Genomic DNA, 21254 nt, shown 5'->3' with positions numbered 1-21254 from the left:
CCCCCCCCCTACTCTCACTCCCTCCTCCTTCTTCTTCTTGTACTGTATTTGTAGGGGAATGGGCGTTACAAGAATTCTTCTTCTTCTTACCATTATCACAAAAATGTTTACCATTATGTCCCCCCAAACCGTAGCAATCAGTGGGCGTTGGTGCAGGCGGCGACATGCCAGCTGCGCTACATCCGGAAGTGTTCCCCGTCGTCTGCTCTCTTGGCGCCCAGCACAGACCCAGACGGCCTGCCCGCCTACATCCGGGGCCTGTGTGAAACCAAAGGTGGGGCGTCGTCCTGGCAAAATCAGCCGCTCGTACTTGTCCAACATGAGGAAATCAAAGAAACCATGACATTTTCCCGCCTCCGGCATAATCTCCCCGACACTGGCAGTAGTGGGAGACTGGCCAAATCTAATTTGAACAGTATCATCAAAGATTCTCTACTACCAATGACCAAAGAGAATCTTAGGTATCACTAGTATTTAGTATCAGTCACTAGTATCAGTCCGAAGCATCAGCCATTCTCATCCCATACATGTACCAGAGTATAGGCCACCAACAATTGAGCTCTCAATTATCTACTTCTGTCCTGGGCAATAGTCTCCATCTCTGCCCAGTTGCATGCAATCCTTTAGGTTGGAATCTATTGTCGGAATCTAAATCTAAGTCGCTCATACTCATCATCTACGTAATTTGGATTTTAGGCCTTCCTTTCTTTCTCTTTCCCTGAGGAAGCTTAGTGGGTAAAGTTTGTTTCTTAAGGTGTGCCCAATCCAATTCCATTTCCTCTGTCTGATTTCCATATATATTATAATTTATATATTATATTAGACTATATATTTTATATATATATATATCTATATATATAGGCTATCTATTTTCTGTTGATTTGTTTGCGCCTATATTATGTCTTCCTCTCCTCGATGACACCACACTTGATGAAGTCCGGAATTTATCATAATACAAAAATGTAATATAGCACTGGGTCGTCTTGCTTAATGTCTCTTCTGTTGGCCCTTTCTGATATATATATATATATGGATTTTTACAACAATGCCTAACAATAAGTTGTTGTATATATTGTTTTGTTTTTCCAGGGTTCAACAACAGCTGTTTCGACACGCTGAAGAAGGAGCTCACGGTGTGTAGTAGGGCGTACGTACAGAGACAGGTGGAGGTGGGCCAGGTCAAGGACATCTGTCAGACGTGAGTGGTGGTGGTGGTGGTGGTAGTGGTAGTAGTAGTAATAATAGGAGTAGTAGTAGTAGTAGTAGTAGTAGTAGTAGTAGTAGTAGTAGTAGTAGTAGTAGTACTAGTACTAGTAGTAGTAGGAGGAGGAGGAGGAGGAGTAGGAGCAGGAGGAGTAGGAGCAGGAGGAGCAGCAGCAGAAAGCATCTACTCTACTAGAATGTTAACACGTACCATATAGTTTGTAACTGGTAAAAAAGGGACTAACAAAAGTGAATTCGAGTGATAAACTTTTAACCTCATTTGCTAGAGTGCTGACCTTTCACCTTCACCTTTCTGTCCCTCCCAGGATGGTGGATCAGGGCGGAGTGTGTGCCAGGGAGGTGCTGCGGCCCTGCGGTGACCTCACCGTGGACACAGTGGTCAAACACATCCCCAACAGCCTCCCGGCCAAGTGTGTCAAACAGTTGCGTCATCAGCTGCCCTCGCTGTTGTAGTGGGACTGTTTGTTTGTTTTGTGTGTTTGTTTGAGTAAAGAGAAGCACATCAACAGTATAACTTGTTCGACTCCATTTGACGATTTTTCTTTCTTTTTGTTTTAGTCAGAGATTTTGTTTAGTTGCTAGTTTAAAAAAAGTTTTAGTAAGTGTTTTACGGCACTTGCAACACAATAAGGTGATATAAGTGCCGAAGATTAGAGGTTGTACAAGAGAGTAACAAACATAAAAAAGAAGGAGGGGAGATAGTTTAGTTTTAGTAGAGGTTTTATGGCGCTCGCAACTGCATAAGGTCATATGAGCGCCAGAAGATTAGAGGTGTTACAAGAGAGTAACAAACATAAAAAAGAACAAGGGGAGATAAAGAGGATAGATGTTTGATAGGAAAGAGGAAGTAAGCCAAATCAGAGCATCCGTCAACCACCCACTGGTTGCTTGTTTGTTTGGTTGGTTTCTTATTAAGTAGAGAGTTTTACTGGACATGCAAGACAAAATAATTATGTACCGGTAATAAAATAAGCGTCGAAGACTAGAAGTATTACAAGTGTGAACGTACAAAGAAAAGAAGGAGTATTTCCAACTAAAAGACACTACCGTTTATCGGTGTAATAAACGGTACAAGTAAAAAAGCACAAACCTTAGTAAACTCAACTAAACTGAGGGGAAAATGAAACTTCCAAAGAAGGACAAGAAACTGAAAACTTTTTCACTCACTTCACAAGTACAATAAAATAAACAAAGTCAGGAAATAAAAAATATACTACGTTTATGTATAGAATTATTCTCACATCTACTTCGTCCAATAAAACTCAATAATGAATAATGTATCACAAACAGGGACAGAAATCAAACTGAACAAAATAAATCCAACATTAATAAAGACAACAGAAAAAAATTACTACGAATCAAAAGGTATAAAAACTACAACAGAATTAATGAAAAAGGAAATTCCTATAATACCAATATTTAGTCAGAATACCCAAGTAGTTTCAGTACCAACGTGAGCACCAAAAAAACAACAAAAAAAAGGAACGAATTGTATCCGTGTAATGCCCCTCGCAACACTGGAAGGTTGTTACAGAGGCGGGACCTCCAAGTTAAACGTCCATCTCCGAAAGGACCGAGCCAATGGGAACATACTCGTAAAGTGCTTCCCCCAAGGACACAACACCGGACTGAGCTGAGCCTCCAACCCCTGACCTTGCAATCTCACGGTCATGAGTCTGGTACATGTAGTGCAACAACTAGACTACGGTGTAAATTTATGATAAACTTCTTCAGCCTACATAATGTGTGTTGGCTTTTTCTAGCTATCTCCCCCCACCCCCCCTCAAAAAAAAATAAAAAATTATATTAAAAATATTTAAAAGTGCAGAGACATTTTTACCTGCATTATTGAGATAACTTGCCCTGTAACTTCCCACTCATTTTCTCAATAATGCAGTTGTCCTAATCAAAACATAATTTACCTTTACCAAAAACAACCAGCCTCTGGTTCTCTCTTCACCTTCAGTTCAATTTATAAGCACCATAAACATAAGAAAAACCTAATAATCTGACGGAACAAACAGTGGAAATATTGACATAGGTATTGATCGTAAAAATAAACAAGACCAGGAATAAAGCATTGAATAAATTGTGCTTTACTTCACATACAAATGTTGCTGTATGAAGTACAAATATATGTTAAAAACAAACACCTTGAAAAAATTAAATCCCCCAAAACATTCGACCATTACAAAATGTAAACTTAAGTGTCTAAAAAAAGGCCAAGATTTCAGAGCAACTCTGAAACTGTAAACACATATATATAACTAAAATATCTGGTGAGTGGTACCATTTTAAAAGATGAATACCGTTCCTGCATTTCTCAAAAGCAATATATCATAGACAAACACACTGTAAACAGTGTACGCATGCAGGTTTCAACTGTAAAAATTAGACTGTTAAAACATCTCAATACAATGAACAAAATAATTTTGTTAACAAAACCCGGAAAAACATAGCATTTCCGTACGACAAATTAACTGACTGATGTTATGACTAATGGTAATAATTTAAAGGAGATTGGAACCAACTTGAGGAGAACGGTGGTGATATCTGTAGGAGATGTTGTTATCTTTTATGTCATGAAATTAGTAGGTCAAGTTTGTACAATAAGGATAAATGATTTGTCATGACACGGTGGAATCAGGCGTTTGTTAGTTTTGGGCAAATGGAGTTGTTGATAGGATTATAATATTAAAGTTTGTTCATTTGTCTTTATAATTTGAAGACAAGTCGAGGCATTTGAGATTAAAATCATTAAAGGAGATGGGGGTCACGTGGTGTCAAAGGTAACATTAGCCAGAAAATGGCTGCAAAGCTTGAATGCCTTTGGAAACTGCAGATTTATATTTTTTGTGCCCTTGATCAATGTTTTAAGCAACATCGACACCGAAATGTGCTTTTAAAAGGACAAAAATAGTCTTGACACCCCCCCCCCCACCATCACCCCCAAAAACTGATAAAAATTGCTCAACTGGCGGAAAAATGTCGGTTTCTTCTAATTCATTATTTTACTGAGTGTCTGACTTCCCTACACCATAATTGTTTTTGTCTCCTCTCAACAAGGAATAACCTTGCTGGAGAAGCAATAAACCTGTAGTGACATAGTAGATCTACTCTATTATAATATGAAACAAATGTGATCCAGCCTACTACATAGATGTCATCATATTGCAAAGCGGCTCGGAGGAACTTAGAGAACGAGGGAACACAACTACAATGTATAGCACTATTGCTTCTCTGTCTACATACTGTGGACGTCACACGGCACACCACACTCTGTACAGCTGTTGCAACACACCAGCACGCGGCCACGCTGCTACCAGTCACCACCTGTGCTCTCACTGACTCTCACGCGCCAAGACTCAACTCCAACACACTTTGTGTAGCTCACTCTGTACATCAGTTGCAACACACCAGCATACGGCATGCTGCTACCAGTCACCACCTGTGTTTTCACAGACTCTCACACCTCAGGACTGAACTCCCACATAACTGGCACTGCGTGGAACATAATACAGACCTGCCAAATATCCCAATAAAATCAGAGCTCTCTGATTTTTCGTCGTCTTTTTTTTTTTTTTATGCTCACTGAAGAACTGCAGTCAGATCTGCATTAAATCCATTTTTTTGGGCAGGTCTGATAATAATATAATTCATATTTTATATATATATAGGTTGTCAAGTCGTCATTGTAAGTTCTCCACAAGAAAAAAACAACAAAAACCCCCAAAACCCTCATGACATAGGACAAACTTCAGTCAGATTACCGCCAGGTCAACTTAAAAGTTACTCCCAAAGCTCACATCAGATGCATACATTTTTTTCTTTTGACCTACCACACAAAGTATGGAATGCCTTAAAAATCTATATCACAATTTATCTGAAAATATCAGTGACATCATAAAGAAGAAAGCTCTCAGTCATCATAATATGACAATATGACACAGAACACTCTTAACCACTTCTGTGGTGAGCAATATCCCCGCCCACTGCCTGTCTCAGGACAGACGTCTTTTTCAGGAGGTTACATTTATAATGTCTCTCCACTGCTGACACGCTGAACAGGGCCGCAATCATCTGGCTTCATAGAGAAGTAGGGATTGCATTATGTACAGGCCTAAATATCTGCCACCCATAGGATGTGCATAATCAAAACACAGACGCTGACGTGCAACAGAGACGGGTCAGACGCCGGGAACATTTAGAGAAAAAAAAGGTTGGTGTTTTACGCCCTCATCCCTCAATTTAGATAATTTATGATGCGGGCTTTGACCCTGCCTTACAGGGCCAACCAGGGGTGAGAAAGATATGTCCCAGAAGGGAGACTGAAATACTCGATAAAAATTCTCGCCACTCGGGAATTGAACTCCGGTCTTCTGTATTTCTGTGTGAGACAGCTACACCACAGTCGCCAGTGCTCTAACGGCCACCTGAAGTCTGCTTTAAACTGAACACGGTCAATCCACAAACAGTGGTAAACTGGACTAAAATGACATCACAGATTTTTTACCCCTTATATAGTTCAGCAACCCTCTAACCCAAAAACTTGACAAAAGTGAAGATAGTACAGCAGTCCTGGAGATTTTGGTTTAAGCTGAGTCCACACTAATTTCTTAGTAGCAATATTACTTAAAACCAAAAGTGGCCATGATCATTGGACTAATGTATGTACAAGGGGAGTAAATACATCATCGCTTCTGTACCAAAATGGCGTAAGTCTGAACCAAAAACTTTCCATCACTGACAAAGAGAAAGTTCAACAAGGTACTCTTCCCTGCCTCAGACAAAATGGACAAACAGTTACGGCAAAAACAACAGCCAGTGGTATCACTACAAACAGAAACACACTCAACTACCACTATCTCCTACAAACAAATGTTATGCCCTCTAATTGGGGCAATCCGATTCACGCACGGGTAATATTGCTACACAATATTCACAACTGTACAAAGAGACGTAACAGCTGAAGTTGCAAATCACCAGCCTTGACCCTTCGATTCAAAGCAACTCCAAAGGAGGTTCAAGAATGCCCACGACCGACACAACAGTTTTGTGAACATCGACAGTCGACAGTGTCGTAGATTGGGGGAGTAGTGTGTTTTAGACGTGTTTCATTACCATATTAAAAAAAGTCCAAGTACTTGATAGTCCCCGCATGTTAGCGACTGATCATCACTTACCACATACCTTCATTGTAAGATATAAAAAGACCCAAGAACTCACATCTTCTCATCCCTTCCCCCATCCACAACTAGACGAACACTATTACAATTCTTAAAGACAAGCTCTCCTCCTCCCCTCACCACACACACACACACACACACACACCGTAACTCTGCAGTCACCACAGAGCCCAGAGTCCAGACATCCCAACATCCAATCATCTACTCCTCGACTACTACGCATCCACGTGGATCTCGTCGCCCTCGGCAAAGTCAAAGCGCGACATGGGCAGGCTCTCACAGCGCAGCTCCGTCAGCTCTCTCTCGTACTCGGGGTGGGAGGGGCCGCACGGGTTGTGGTACATCATAAACGAGCTGGGGAAAGGTTGGGGGGGGGGGGGGCGAAAAAATATATTTGATTATTTTACGACAGGACAAAATGATTATATGGTCGCTTTTAAAGGACAAGCGGGCTAACCCAGATTTCGGGGGTTTCCAGAAATCTTGACCTACACCCAAAGTGGGCATTGCCCTACCTATAGGAGACGTTTGGTTTCATAGGTGTATATATTTGTTTGGTTATAGAGAAGACTCTCCTTGACTTAAGAAACTGAACAAGGGGCAAAAATTTTACCTTCCATTTTCTCAAAACAACATTTTTCGGGATAGCCCCCTTGTGCTTAAAAGTGACCATATACAGTCATATTTACTCCAACAGCCACCTGTATAAGAAAATCAGCTGTTCAAACGGACACTTTCTCATTCCTTCCCTTTCATTTTTGTTGTAGTAAAGAGTTTTACAGCACTTACAACATAATCAGGTCATATAGGTGTCAAAGATTAGGAGGTCTTACAAGAGAGTAACAAACACTAAGAAGAAGGAGGGGAGATAAGGACGATAGATGTTTGATAGGAAAGAAGAAGTGAACTGCACCAGAGCACCTGCCAACCCCTCAACTTGCATTAAAAGAAAATAAATTATAATCACACCGTGTAAAACATGCCTAGACAACCATTTTTTTTCACGTCAACCCCCCCCCCCCTCTTTCTCTCTCTCTCCTCTCTCTCTCTCTCTCTCTCCCCCTCTTTCTCTCTCTCTCTCTCACACACACCCACATACATACCGTTTGGGTAATCCGAGCTGCTTGGAGATGAGCGTGCGTAGTTTCACCACGGGCTCCGTCAGGTGGAGTTTCTTGGTGAACTTTGCGACCCCGTTGTGCACGAAGGTGAGGCTGGCCCACTCCTGGTAGCCCGCCCCAAGGTCAATGTCCACCAGCTTGACCGGTGGTCCTATAACACGCCACACACCAAAGGGAAAAACTTTTGTTTAGTTTTAGTAAAAGTTTTACAGCACTTGCAGCAACATAAATAGGTCATAAAAATGTCCAAGATTAGAGGTGTTACAAGAAAGTAACATACAGAGAAAAAAGGTCTTTTTTCTGTTTTAGTAAGAGTTTTACAGCACTTGCAGCAACACAAATAGTTCATATAAAAAAGCTGCTTACAGATGCTACACTACAAGAGAGTAACCACAGCAAGGAGCAAACCACAGCAGAGCACTAGCCAACACCCATAAGGAAAACTTTATTGATGTGGAAGGGGTGGGTGGAGGAAATCGGGTCAAATGAAATACACACAGGACCTACAGACAACTTTATTACCTTATTAGGTGGGGGGGGGGGAGATGTGAAATAAGGTCATAACAAACCTACACACGACACAATGGAAGGAAAACATCATTAACGTAAAAGAGGAAAGGGAGTAGATGGAGAAATCAGGTCATATGAACACACATACCACGCATGTAGCAAGGAAAACTTCATTAATGTAGAAATCAGTGGGTGGGCGAAGAAACTTGGTAATATTAAAACCACATAAGACCTTAAAAAAAACACCCCCAACAAACAACAGAAAGAAAAAGAGCAGAACTCGGACCCACTGACCGTGTTTTTGGACGAGCGTGTGATAGAACTCTGGCTTGTCGTCCGCGTCCATGAAGTAGCGCAGGTAGTGAGACTCGGCCTTCTCTCGCTCCATGTGCGTCACCTCGCTGCCGTTCAGCACCTTCACGTTTGGCAAACTGGAGGAGAAAGGGACACCGATGTAGACACAGTGCAAAACTCTCTAAGTTGGCCACCTATAGTAGAGGTGGAAAGTGGCCGTCTTACTGAGGGGTTAACGTAATGTAAAAAATAGGCAAGGGAGGAAATGGGAAGTGGCCGTTTATACAGGTGATGGTCTTGACCAAGTGGCCGTTTGTACAGGCGATGGTCTTGACCAAGTGGCCGTTTGTACAGGCGATGGTCTTGACCAAGTGGCCGTTTGTACAGGCGATGGTCTTGACCAAGTGGCCGTTTGTACAGGCGATGGTCTTGACCAAGTGGCCGTTTGTACAGGTGATGGTCTTGACCAAGTGGCCGTTTGTACAGGTGATTGTCCTGCTCGGATCTACTGCGTGTGAGAGTGACAAGCCTATCCACTACATCACAGACCACAGACGCCAGATGCCTCCCAGTGAAGCACAGAACTCTTTTGGCAAGTTTGTGACCACTCACCTGGATATGTACAGTTTTCTTCTGTCCTCGGGATGCACCGACGAGTACAGCGGGTTTTCCTGAGAAAAGAAAAAAACCATCACGTCTATTTAGTAATTAGGTCATATCAGTGGTGAAGATTCGAGGTGTTACAAAAGAGTAGCAAACACACACAAAAAAAGAGGAGAGATAAGGATGATACAGGCATGAAAGGAAACAAGGAACAAACCGCACCAGAGCATCCACCAACCACTGAATCATTTATCCATCCGTCCTCACCCCTACTCTTTCTTTCCTATCAAACATCTATCGTCCTTGTCTCTCCTTCCATTCTTTGAATGTTACTCTCTCTAGTAACATCTCTAATCTTAATCACTTATTTGACCTAATTGTGCTGTAAGAGCCGTAAAATTCTCATTAAATGTATTAAAAGTCAGAGAAAAAAAAAAAAAAATTCTCCACTAAAATTGTATTAAAAGTCAGAAGAAAATTTTTTTAAAAAATTCTCCACTAAAATTGAAGTAAAAGTCTTAGGAATAAACAGCAGAACTCACCAGCATCCTGACGTTGGTGAGCTTGGGGAAGAGCCCCAGGGCGTGGAGATGTCTCCAGTGCGACACGCCCGCGTTGCTCAGACACAGTGTCTCCAGGTTCTGGAACGGCAAGCGGCGGTCGCTCGTGTCTGACCGAGGTGAGGACGACGCCCCACCTGGGGAGTCCGCACCGTTCTCAGATTGGCACTTGACAAAGTCCGGGCTCGAGCCACACTCGGGGAGTAGGGGCGGTGGGTGATTCACGTTTGTTGCCGACAACGACGGTGGTGGTGTCGTCATCGATTCCGTCGGGGAAAGGTCGAGCGGGTCTCGCCGGCTGGTTTTGTTGGAATTGATGATGCGGAGACGAGGCTCGTTACTGAAGAACATTGATTCCCTGACCCAGCCCGCCTTTTGCTTCGAGTGAGATGAAGTCTCTGTCGGGCCGTCGCAGCGACAGCTGTCTCTACCGACATCACTAGACTGACAGCTTTCCCTGTTTCTTGACTCACAAGCTGATAGTCCAGCCTGAACGTTACTAATCAGAGAACTTTGATCGACACTGCACTTCTCTGCAGGCAACTGTTGTTGTTGTTCACACTGGTCACATGACCTCTGTTGCTTGCTAACACCACAAGACTCCGAGCTGGCGGTCAGTCCCCGCACAGGTGTGTCCACGTCCACTCCCCCCGCTGTACACAAAGCAATGTTCCCACACGCCGGGCCAGCAAATATATTTCTCTTTACATTGCATCTATTCATGTCTGCACTGCGACTTTTGATAGAGGAAGATGAATTCATCTCCCACGTAGGATCAGACACTGCCATGGACGAAGCTGTGGTGATTAAATTCCTACAGCTACGGTTATTCTGCACAATGTCAAGGCCACCTTGTGATTCTGTTTTCAAAACTGCGTCAGAAAAAGCGTTCTGGTTGGTGTTGGCCTCGGGCAAATATTGCTGTCTGTCGCTGCCTTCCCCACAGTTCCCACCAGCCGGCCTGTCTGTGGCTCCCAGGAGATGGCTGTGTGAGGGGGAGGGAGCCATGGTGGCACTGCCTTCGCTGTGCGAGGAATCGCTCATGGCTTCGGTGGCGCTAGACGCAGAGGACACGACCATCTGGGCGGGTTGTTGCTTGTCGGCAGAGGTACGGCACTGTCCAGACCCACCAGCGGAGTCCCCCACACTGTCCTGAAAGTCCAAGTTGTTGATGATTTCCTGCAGGAACGCCTCGGCCACAGTCTTGTGCCAGTCTTCCCCTCCTTCTCCCTCCACGTGCGTCGCGGGTTCGCCCTCGAAGAAGCTTTCCGTCGCGTCCCCGTCCAGCAGTTCGTCCGAAGGGAAGACTCCGAACCAGGCGCCTGACTCCTCGGCCATCTCGGCCCCGTACAGAGACTTGTGGGGTGGGGTGCTGTGGCTGTTGTTGTAGTTGGCGTTGCTGGGACCTCCTCCCCCGCAGCACATCTCCATGTCCACGCTACTGACCGCGCTGGTGGACGTGGTCTCCGCGTCGTCGGAAACGTCTGACTCTTCGTGACGGTCAAACCTACTGACCGGCCTCTCCCCGAAGTCATGGTCGTCATCCTCGTCACCAGCACCGGACAGGTTGCGGAACTCGAACTCTCCATCCCCCGAGTTGTTGTCGTCGTCGCTCATACCGCAGTCGCCGCAGTCTGTGGACATCTGGAGGAAAATCTCCTCCTCACACACCGTGCTGTCTCCGTCGCAGCTCACACCAGGCTTCGACGCCACTTCCTGGTCATCACAGCACACCTGGTCATCCAAGTCGTAAAAGATTTTGTCCAGTGGGTTGCCAGACAAGATTAAGTCCTTCAGCTGTTGCATGTGTCGGAGCTTCCACACCTCCGACCAGCTGAGACGGGAACAGAAAAGGAAGTGAGCATGGGAGTGAGATGACTTGTCATCGAGAGTAAATAAAAGAGAAACGGATTCACACGTTGACGCAACTAATGAACAGCCACTCAGTGCTTTGAGAAAGAAACCAATGATTTAGTTATATTGGAAGTGAAGTTCTATCACATGCTGTTGAAGACAAGAACAAATCTAAAGAGATAATGTTCAACACAATGAAATCAAAAGCACTTGCTGTTCTGAGAGCACCACTCTGTTAAAGTATGTTTCAATACAAAAGCAGAACTAACTTAAAATGATTTTTGACAAAATTGAAAAACAATTTCCACTCTCCTTGCTTTGTTAAGATATATCATCCTATACACACACACAACAAAAGGTAGTGTCTAGAAGTATTTCTACCCAGTAAAACAGCTGTGGTTTTAAAGACGTAGTGACCACAGTTTGGGATTGGTTGAGACGTGTGTCATCTTAAAGAATGGTCATTTCACCTAGAATAAAGAGGGATAAAACTAGTAATAAAGTTATAAATAATGAAAAGACTATCATTAAATCAGTTAATTCTCTCTTATTGCCACATTATAAGAATAATATATTCTTATATATTTACACATTCTGTTTTGTCTTCTAAAACAACAGAATCTTTTGATGGGAACAGCACGGACAAAAAAAAGTTATAATGAAAAGAAAAAGAAGAAACAGATAAGTGGCCTGAAGACACAAGACAAACCATCCTAATCGCACCTCTTGATTGCGTTATTGTTCAGCCGCAGACATTCCACCGATGACAGGTGCCCGTCTCTGATACCGTCCTCAATATTGGCCAAGCTCTCGTAACCTGAGGAAGTGTTACGTGAAACAGCGCGGCTACTTCCCAATCACAGACCACAAGCATACCAAACAAAAATAATCACAAATATGCAGACTTAGTACTACAAACAACCAATAACAAAAAATCAAATCAAATCAAATCACAAGCATACAAACGAAAAATTACAAACAAATTGCATCCTGAGAACAATCTTTTTTTCCTTGTTGTTACTTAGAAATACTCTGAACTTGTTTTGTAAATTCTACCAAATTGCTCTCTACTAAAAGGCAAGAATTCCTGAGATGGGTGGGCCTCTTGGACAGTGCCGTTCCCATATTTAAAAAAAAAGGGTGATGGGGGGGGTGGAGTGGTTCTCTGAACAGGTGGCCATTAGAGCAGTTCAGAGCAGTTCAAATGTTGTATAAGCAGCAGATATTATTAAATCATCCACCAACCATCTGGAGCCCCCCCCCCCCCCCAACTCACCTTAACATCATCTTCAACAAGAGCTGCTGTGAATTCCCTATTTCTGTGGGACTACTAACTAAACAACCAAGAGATGTACACCTGCAGTGGGTCGGTGAACAAATAAAAATTCCCCACCACAGCAGAAGAAGGAAATGTGTCAACAAAAACAAATAATATGATGAGGACGACGATGTAAACAGCCTAAGCAACAATAACAAACAGGCATTAACAAACTCATTGTCCTCTAATTTTTTAAATCTTTTTCCATCCCTAATTCAGTTAATTCTCTCTTACTGTGACAGTATAAGAATAATACAAGCACACTCTGCCTTGTCTCCAAAACACAAAAGTGTCCAAAAAAACTTTAACAAAACAAAAAATTTAACAAAGAAAAAATGAAAAAGCACTCACTGTTTCCGCACAGATGTAGTTCCTTCAGGGCGGGCATGATCTGGGAGAGTCGGACCACTTCCTCGATGGACACGCCCGTGTCGTTCAGAGCCAGGTTCTCCACAGACAGGTGTGTGCTCGGCAGTTCGTCCGTCTGACCGGTTGTTTGGGGGGAGATTTGAGTACAGAGAAACACGTCACCACAATAACGGTTATTGAGTACAAAGAAACACGTCACCACAATAACGGTTATTGAGTACAGAGAAACACGTCACCATAATAACGGTTATTGAGTACAGAGAAACACGTCACCACAATAACGGTTATTGAGTACAGAGAAGCGTGTCACCACAATAACGGTTATTGAGTACAGAGACTCAGGTCACCACAATAACGGTTATTGAGTACGATGGAACAAGCAGGATTTTAGTTTTAAAGTAAGAGCTTTTTTTTAAAGTAGAGGTTTTACGGCGCTCACAACTGCATAAGGTCATATGAACGCCAGAAGATTAGAGGTGTTACAAAAGAGTAACAAACATAAAAAAGAAGAAGGGGAGATAAGGACAATAGACGTTTGATAGGACAGAAGAAGCAAACCACACCAGAGCAGCCGCCAACCATCCAGGGAACATATTAATCTCCAGCAAAACAAGAACAGAAATATAAAATCATGAGAGAACCACATAGAATTGTCATAAGAGTGAATTTCACATATCGAGAAAGTACTTTCACATAAAAAACAAAAACAACCCCCCCCCCCACCAAACCCAATGTGACAAATCAGGTAGAGGGTCATTCCATGAACAGTAAACAGTAACACACATAACGCAGAGATGATAACCTGCTAAAAAAAATTGAAGCAATGATAAAGTCATTCTTCATTTCTTTTTTTTTTTCTTTTTGTTTGAGGAAGGTTGTGCTAAAAAAAAAAAAGTTCAACAAAAATGGCTTTATCACTGCTTAGAATTTTTTCAGGAGGCTATCAGCTTCACATTATGCGTGTCCCTTTTCATGGAATGGCCCTAAAAAAATAAAGAGGTCATAGAAACAAACAAAACAATAGTCTTTATTAACCAGACACAAAGTTCACAGAAATAAAACTTTCACTTACAGATTTCAACCTGAGAGAGTTTCTGCTCACGTTGACGTATTTGACCCTTGGCAGGTGCGACAAGATAGTCAGCAGTTCCGACCAGTGCTCAAACATGTTGCTGGCAAGGTCAAGGTCAACGACATTGGGGCAGAGTGAAGTCAGGCCTTGCTGGGGGATGCCAGCCTTTGCCAGGCTCATCTCATTCAGCACCTGAGGGAGAGGTTGGAGAACCACAAAAACCAGAAGTTACTTATTTATCCTCTTTGGATGTTTTCATTGCTCAACCCTCCAAGTGTCAACAGCCGATTAAATCTACCTTAAATTTCGTTCTGTGGTGTCGTGGCTGATTTAATTGGCCATAATTTTGAGTTGCTACAACGTCGGTTTGTTATCCAGTTTTTATATATATATATATCACTAAACATTTCAGTCTTGGACAGGTGACCGATAGAGCAGGTTTGACTGTAGTTTCAACAAATATAACTCTTAAAAGCACTTATATTTGAATACTGAAAAGAATTAAATTATAACAATCATCTTCCAATTTCCAACACTATGATACATAATATGAAAAACTCTGTTTTCTCTAAAGGCTACAATTTACTTTCATGGGGGGGGGGGGGGGGGGGAGAATAGACCACAGAAGAAAGGGGAAAAAAATTCCAAATACACCTTCAAACATCTCAAACTTGAAATTTGGGGAGGTGACTTATCCTTTTAGTTCAAGTCACTGCACACAGTGGGAACTTCTGCACATTTGTCCGTACCAAAAACATTTAGCTGATGCTGTGTGAGCTTTCCTCTTCATTGCTCTCATGAAGAGGGCTTAAAAAAAAAAGAGTAAAACATTAATGCGCAGTTATAAGGAGGAATAATAATTATTAGTTAAAGCTGAATCACTTTAACTTAAAAGGTAAAAGCCTTTCAGTTTTCCACAAAGCACTAGAATGTGTTCTGATTCATTGTAGCCAGTGATCTGTGACAGAAATTCTATACACCAGTGATCAGATAGGTTATAGATAGGTCAGCTGCTATTTATAGCCTGCCAGAGTGACAAAGACTGTTCCTTGGACTGCTGCCAACATAGCAGACAGCACACAGCACTGGCTGCCACATGGCCAACAGTCACTGTGCAGGTGGACACTGCCACAAGAGCCATAGGTGCTTGCCCTCCGCCGATCCAGCCTTGCGTGTTCATGACTCACAGTGACTCAACCAAACCAATCCACAGAGAAGGCATTAATAAGCTTCTTAACTGATTGCCAGTCTGAGGCGTCTCACTTTCCCAGGCACAGGTGGAAATTAAAATGACAGCTCTGCAGATCGTATTTTCTGGACTTAATTAATAGTGCTTGGAGTAGTTGCTTTTGATGCTGCATGTGTCGTAATTAATTTATAGGAAACAGTATCTGTTGCCTGTTTTGATTTAGTAAGAGTTTTATGGCATTTGCAACACAATAAAGGTACATAAACTGCCAAAGATGAGAGGTGTTACTACAAAGTAACAGACACAAAAAAGTAGGAGAGATCAGGACGATGAATACACCAGAGCAACCCCCAACAACCCTAGCAGTTGCCTGTTCTTAAAAAAGCTTTAACCAATACAAGACAAAACTAGGTTATTTTACAGGAGGAGTCATTACTGTGATACAGTTGGTGTGCAGAGGGTCTGTTTCGGTTGGTAACCCTCCCCCCCTCTCTCTGAACATGCAACCCCCCAATTCTTCTCTCTGAACCCATGGAGGTCAGTGTTGGTGTTGGCGTTAGTGGGTCTTTAGTAACCCCCCCCCCCCCCCCCCTCTCTGAACCAATATAATGAATACCATGTCAGAGTGTGATATGTTGGTGCGCCACCATAATATTTCTTTGCCCCCCCCCCCCCCCCCCCCCCGACACTCTCAAACCATTAAAGTCAGAGAGTGTTACTGATGGAGAGGAGTTGGTCTGTTCATAACCCCCCCATGAATGTGAATGTCAGAGTGTGCAGTGTCCTGTAGCAGAAACAAAGGCTGATCAGTGAGTCGGAACATCAGTCAGACATATTCTCAACTGGCAGCCATTCTGATGGCGACGAGTGAGTGGTCTATGGATGCCTATCTTGAACTCTCTGAATATCCGTTGACTGTAACTCCCCTTACTGAATGGAAACATAGTACAGTAGAAAAGTGAGACGGAAGAGAAAAAGTAAAAGAATACCAAATGCTTCAAAATCAAGGGCTGTTCTCTACTCTATTCCAGCTAATATACTGAGATAGCTACATTGCTGTACATTCTAATCAGACTAATCTTTTCAGATTTCCAAGCAACACGTTTTGAGGTAAATGTGTATTTTTGCAAAGTCATGAAATACAATTTTGCTTTCCCTTTATCGAAGCAGAGTGAGTATAAATATTATCTTCACTTTCACACATGACTCTGTTCATACATATTACAAGAGTCTCCTCTAAATCTGAACATGATGTTTTGAAGCCATGTTTTACTTTAGAAATTAGGCTATACTTTCCTTTCTCCATGCTATATGTGTGCAATTGCACAATAATTCTTTGCTTTGTGTCTTATATCAACTAGGCCTACTACTACTACTATAACTATTGACTGTTGTTTACACAGTAACAACAGAAAAAACTGTTGTGCACTACAATCAACAGATTGTGAAATTGAGACTTAACAACTTCCCTCTCCCAACACACACAACAACAACAAACAACACAGGGCAAAATGAGGGCAAAGCAGACGCCACCCAGTTTCTGCACTTCAGCTCACAGTGTCAAGGCCAACAGCTGGGACCAGGCCCAGAACAACAACCGTCATAATGACTCTTCGATATCAAACACTCACAATTAGCTGCACAGTGTCATTGCCCATGCTCAATTCAGCTCTTAAACATTTTATTACCAGACTTTAATGATGTAAAACGCAATAATGCTATGCTTGTTTTGGCTCAAAACTCACCACTGTTTTTAAATGGGCCAGTTCAGCTGGGGAGTTCTTTCGTTTTGGGCTGATGATGATGTAGCCATTGCCAGAAGAGTGCTCATCGTTGTCCATGCAATATTTCTCCTTCAAAGCTTCTGTAAACGATTTTTGTCGTTTTCTTCTCTCTCGTTTGTCATTGTCCTTCGCACATTTGATATCCATGATTGCTGACATAACAGAGGAACGCCGTTGTACTGGGGTACCCGTTCCAACTAACAGTAACGCTACATATAATCGTCAGTTCCAGTTGAGGTCATGCGTTATTTTTGGATGCTGTGTTAGATTGTTTTGGTTCTGGTGCCCCTTGACCCGCAAAGAGTCGTTTTCAGTTCCGCACATACTAACGTCTTTCTTGCCATGAACACAAATTTTTATTTTTCAGTTGAATTAGAATCATACAACAGTTGGCTTATTGGATAAAGAGTGCCTTTTATATATCTAAAATATATGATAATTTCAGGCATTCCAAATTTATTACTGCTGAATTATATTTGCATATTTGTTACTTCCTTCTTTGACGTACTTGATCAAAATGGCCGACTTTGATGCTTTCGAAACCGCTCCCAGCGGAGAAGTGGACCCTGCTGCTGATTTTTTGGCTCGTGAGCAGTCCGAACTCGCTGGATTGGAAGATGATAACTTTGCGGCAGCAGATTCTCAACCAGAAGCAGCACAGGGTTTGTTTATTAGCTATTCTTTTTGATAAAAAATGACTTGTTTTCTAGTATATTTCCGGAACACGACTCACGACGACTGTCACGCCCACCCGCAGTGTGGCCCCGTCTGTACACCGGTATATCACCAGAACAAGAACAGTGTGAATTATGAAGGTTATCTTGGTATTCTTTTATTAGAATAATTTCACTGATGATAGCAATGGAAGGAATTTCATATGGTCCCCTTTTGACAGAAGCCGTGTCCTTCGATGTGAGGGAAATCCAAAATGACAGTTGGCCTACTAATGAAATGGAGTCGAATTTCACTTGAACCCACTCACTTGACTCAAACTCAGGCTTACTGCCACAACTTTCTAAAGCCAAAAGACCGTACAGCCTCACCATCAAACCTAGTAGCGTTGACAGTAATCCATGAAAACGTAAGATATAGATGTTTCGGGACCTTCTCTTGATTAAATTGACTCGCTAAAAACGAGTAGACGACCCCTTACCAAATGATTTTTGTAGCCTACCCCGCCCCCGTCTCCCAACCTAGTAAAGACAAAACTAACTGTAGGCTTTAGATCTAGTAGGTCTCGTGCAGTTATCAATTAAAATATCTCATAGAATTAAAGTTAAAGAAATTTGAATGTTAACATGATAGTCCAGTGTGTTGGTCTGAAGCTTAACTATAAACGAGGAGGTGAGTTCGGGGATGTTTGATGTCAAGGGATTGAAAGAGTTTTTGTCGTCTTTTTACGTGTCAAAAAGTTTCATCGTTGGTACAAGTCTGTCTCCTTTTTTTTGCGTTTTATCCATACTGACAGACTGGTCTGGTACATCAAAAACATCATTTTTACTGTCATCGTGAAATAAAAGTTTTGATGAAAACCCGACAGACTTAATTTTACGCTCTTTTCACTCTAATTTTACAGGTCTTGGACTTTTAATGCTATAAGGAGATGAGACATATTTTTGCTTTCAGTGAATGTGTTTGTAATTTTGATTTTAGTCAATGAATATGAAAAGAAGAGATTAGGGCTGCATTTTCCTTGACACCGTTTGTTTACCAATTTACTTTTAACTACTGCCTTTTTCTTGTTCTTCAGGATTTGATGCTTTCGGAAGTGCAGAAGGGACTGATGCTCCATCAGGGGACCAGCAGGTAACCCTTGCCCGTATTTTGCTGTGGAAGATGAATGAGTGAAATCAGTTTGTAGTGCATAGTCATAGCCCAACGGAAGAACGTTAATACTCTGTGCGGATATGTGAATTGATGTACTTCTATTGGACTTGCTTTTTCGTGCTTGTTTCTTCTTCGCCCTTGCACTTAGACTTAGGTGTTGTATGAAGTCTGCTGTTGTTCCATTTTTATCTCTCTGTGCTTTCTTTTCTCTCTATTGCGAGAAGTATGGAATGATTCAATGTGAAATGTTGGACTGCACTGGAAGCTCTGTTCATAGAGGAATTGTGAAAACTGTGGAGCATTACGGTTAACATTTTGTTGCTGTGTATGCTTCACGAACCAACTGAGATGGAGGGAGATATATTGCTCAGACCAGATTAATGTTCTTTAGTTTGCAATCAGATCAACATTTCATGATTGAAATGATTGAATACATGTAGGTGTTCTTCGTGAAAATGATTTTAAAGTTAGTAATAGCTTCTGAGGTCGTCGCACAAATATTTTTAAGTGAGCTGTCGTAAGATTGCGAAATAATCGGAGCCTTAGTTAAAGGTCTTGGGCTTCATAGTTTTTATTGGGAAGAAGTCTTTTAGCCAGTTGCCTGTTTATGTTATTCTTGTGTTGTTTTTTAAATTCAAATGAGAATCAAGTTTTTCTTTTCTTTTTTTTTCTCTGACTGACATTTTTGTATAGTTCATTTTTTTAGTTTTGTAAGTTTCCTTCCTATTTTTAAAATGTGAAATCCTTGATGTTGAGCTATGACATTCTATGTCCGATGGCTGAGCCCGGTGGATGGTTTGGCTGGAGCGTCGTAATCCTGCATGTTTCCGCCCTGCTACTTTGCCAACAATTTCTCCAACAGAATCTGGCGGACAATGGTTTGGGTGACTTTGAAATGATAGGCGGCGCAGGGGATGGTCAGGGCACGGGCGTGGTGGACGATGGTCTTCTCGGAGGAGGACTCGCTGGTGGTAGTAGCGACGGCCTCAACTCTTCCGCTGTGAGACTCCGCAGACACACACTGAATTGTGCCTGGTTTTATCATTTATTTTTTCCGATCCTCCTCCTTTTGGTGACATATATCGTTTCACGCTTCTCACTTGTACTCCACTCATGACATACAGCTTTTGACTGATATCTATATTATATTTATTTATCTTTGGAATGTAATCCTACTGTCAAACATGCAGCCTGCACTCTTAATGCTTTGGATAGTCTCACTGCTTTTGCTTATTTTCATTTGGGAGCGGGGCTGTTCTGTGGGTGTATTTTGTTGCTTAGTTTTCTGGGCTGTTGAAGCTTCTGGTGCTTGTTTGGGGCTCTCATATTTCTAAGTTTCAGGATTTTTTTTGGTCCCTATCTCTCCTCCATCTTGTCTTTGTGTGTTACTCTCTAGTGACACCTCTAATGTTCGGCACTTATACGACCTAATTGTGTTACAAGTGCCGTAATACTCTTACTAAAACTTTAAAAGAATATCTTTCTTCATTGCTTGTGGAAGAGAGTGATGGGAGGAATATTGTGGTTTCACAACTTTCTGCAACACAATGTTTACGTCACTCGGACCAATAGGAGAGACAATTTCTCCCGCAGACTCCAGCAGACAATGGTTTGGGTGACTTTGAAATGCTGGGAGGAGGAGGAGGTAGTCAGAGTGCCAGTCTTGTGGACGACGGAGGTCTTCTGGGTGGAGGAGGAGGACTAGGTGGCGCTAGCGACGTCAACCCTCCCGCTGTAAGACACGGCGCGGACACATTGATATTGTGCCTGTTTTTTTTTCTCTTTTTTATCGGACCCTCCGCCCTTTGGATAAATCGTTTCACTATCCTCACTTGTTTTTTGTTTTTATCTTCACCTGGTTCAGCTTCGATTTGTTTTGCCAGAATATATTGCTATAGTTTAAGGCATGGTCAATGCAGATTTTGCTTTGGATAGCCTCGGTGCTTGAATGTGTTATGAAAATAAAAGTTTGGGAGCAAACAGAGGTTTAAGTACAATCTAAATTGTCAAAGACAGCTACCCATTGTTGAGGAGAAAAATGGTCGTCTTCGACAGGTGGTGGCAGTCTTACTTGTGTCATTTTTTTTTAATGCTGGGGGGGGGAGATGGGAAAAGGTCGTTTGTAGGAGGTGATTGTCTTGTACAAGTGGCCATTATAGCAGGTGGGACCATATTTTTTTATGTTTGTGAAATTTTGGAGACTCTATACGTTGAGATCTTTACAAAAACTGACACACACACTGTATATGATTAACAGTACTCTTACCTTGTTTAGCGTTAATATAAAAGCACACTAACCTGTGGTCTTCTGAGGTTGGGTTCTGTTTCTTAACCTGATTTTAC

General features: G+C 42.2%; 3 protein-coding genes across 6 annotated transcripts in view; 2 read left to right on the top strand and 1 right to left on the bottom strand.

Annotated features, from left to right (window-relative positions):
• Positions 1–134: 134 nt before the first annotated feature.
• LOC101856185 lies at positions 135–1735 on the top strand (the record flags this gene model as incomplete). The annotated part of the gene is given in 3 exon segments (XM_005099699.3): positions 135–274; positions 1090–1198; positions 1530–1735. Coding segments are annotated over 3 exon segments (397 nt in total), but the record flags the coding sequence as incomplete, so codon positions are not given.
• A 691-nt stretch (positions 1736–2426) lies between these two features.
• LOC101852479 lies at positions 2427–17388 on the bottom strand. Its single transcript, XM_005099685.3, has 9 exons — positions 17046–17388; positions 14112–14303; positions 13022–13154; positions 12076–12169; positions 9481–11332; positions 8948–9006; positions 8336–8472; positions 7514–7682; positions 2427–6764 (listed from the first exon to the last, which is right to left on the bottom strand). The coding sequence occupies exons 1-9, from the start codon at positions 17241–17243 to the stop codon at positions 6626–6628; spliced, it is 2973 nt and encodes a 990-aa protein (XP_005099742.1). The 5' UTR covers positions 17244–17388; the 3' UTR covers positions 2427–6625.
• A 172-nt stretch (positions 17389–17560) lies between these two features.
• Positions 17561–21254, top strand: part of LOC101851807 (clathrin light chain A) — a 15439-nt gene continuing 11745 nt past the window's right edge. Inside the window, exons 1-4 of one of the 4 annotated variants that reach the window (XM_035970109.1) lie at positions 17561–17746; positions 18835–18890; positions 19774–19911; positions 20505–20861. In XM_035970109.1, the coding sequence (XP_035826002.1) occupies positions 17602–17746; positions 18835–18890; positions 19774–19911; positions 20505–20846 (681 nt within the window). In that variant the 5' untranslated portion in view covers positions 17561–17601 and the 3' untranslated portion in view covers positions 20847–20861. Of the gene's footprint in view, positions 17747–18834; positions 18891–19773; positions 19912–20504; positions 20862–21254 lie in introns of those variants that run through there. The other 3 variants (XM_005099684.3, XM_035970108.1, XM_013083272.2) reach the window with 3 other exon arrangements.

This window comes from Aplysia californica, unplaced genomic scaffold (assembly GCF_000002075.1).
Source record: "Aplysia californica isolate F4 #8 unplaced genomic scaffold, AplCal3.0 scaffold00222, whole genome shotgun sequence".
Classification (NCBI taxonomy): Eukaryota; Metazoa; Mollusca; class Gastropoda; order Aplysiida; family Aplysiidae; genus Aplysia; species Aplysia californica.
The sequence above is the reverse complement of the archived record's forward strand: the minus strand, read 5'-3'. Positions and strand labels throughout refer to the sequence as shown.

Excerpts from the sequence above, each read along its gene's own strand:
- LOC101852479 (XM_005099685.3), bottom strand. The coding sequence starts at position 17,243 with ATGTCAGCAATCATGGATATCAAATGTGCGAAGGACAATGACAAACGA. Across the intron at positions 7,683-8,335 it reads CACGCTCGTCCAAAAACACG|GACCACCGGTCAAGCTGGTG; the intron begins GTCAGTGGGTCC and ends GGCGTGTTATAG. Across the intron at positions 6,765-7,513 it reads CAGCTCGGATTACCCAAACG|CTCGTTTATGATGTACCACA; the intron begins GTATGTATGTGG and ends ACCTTTCCCCAG.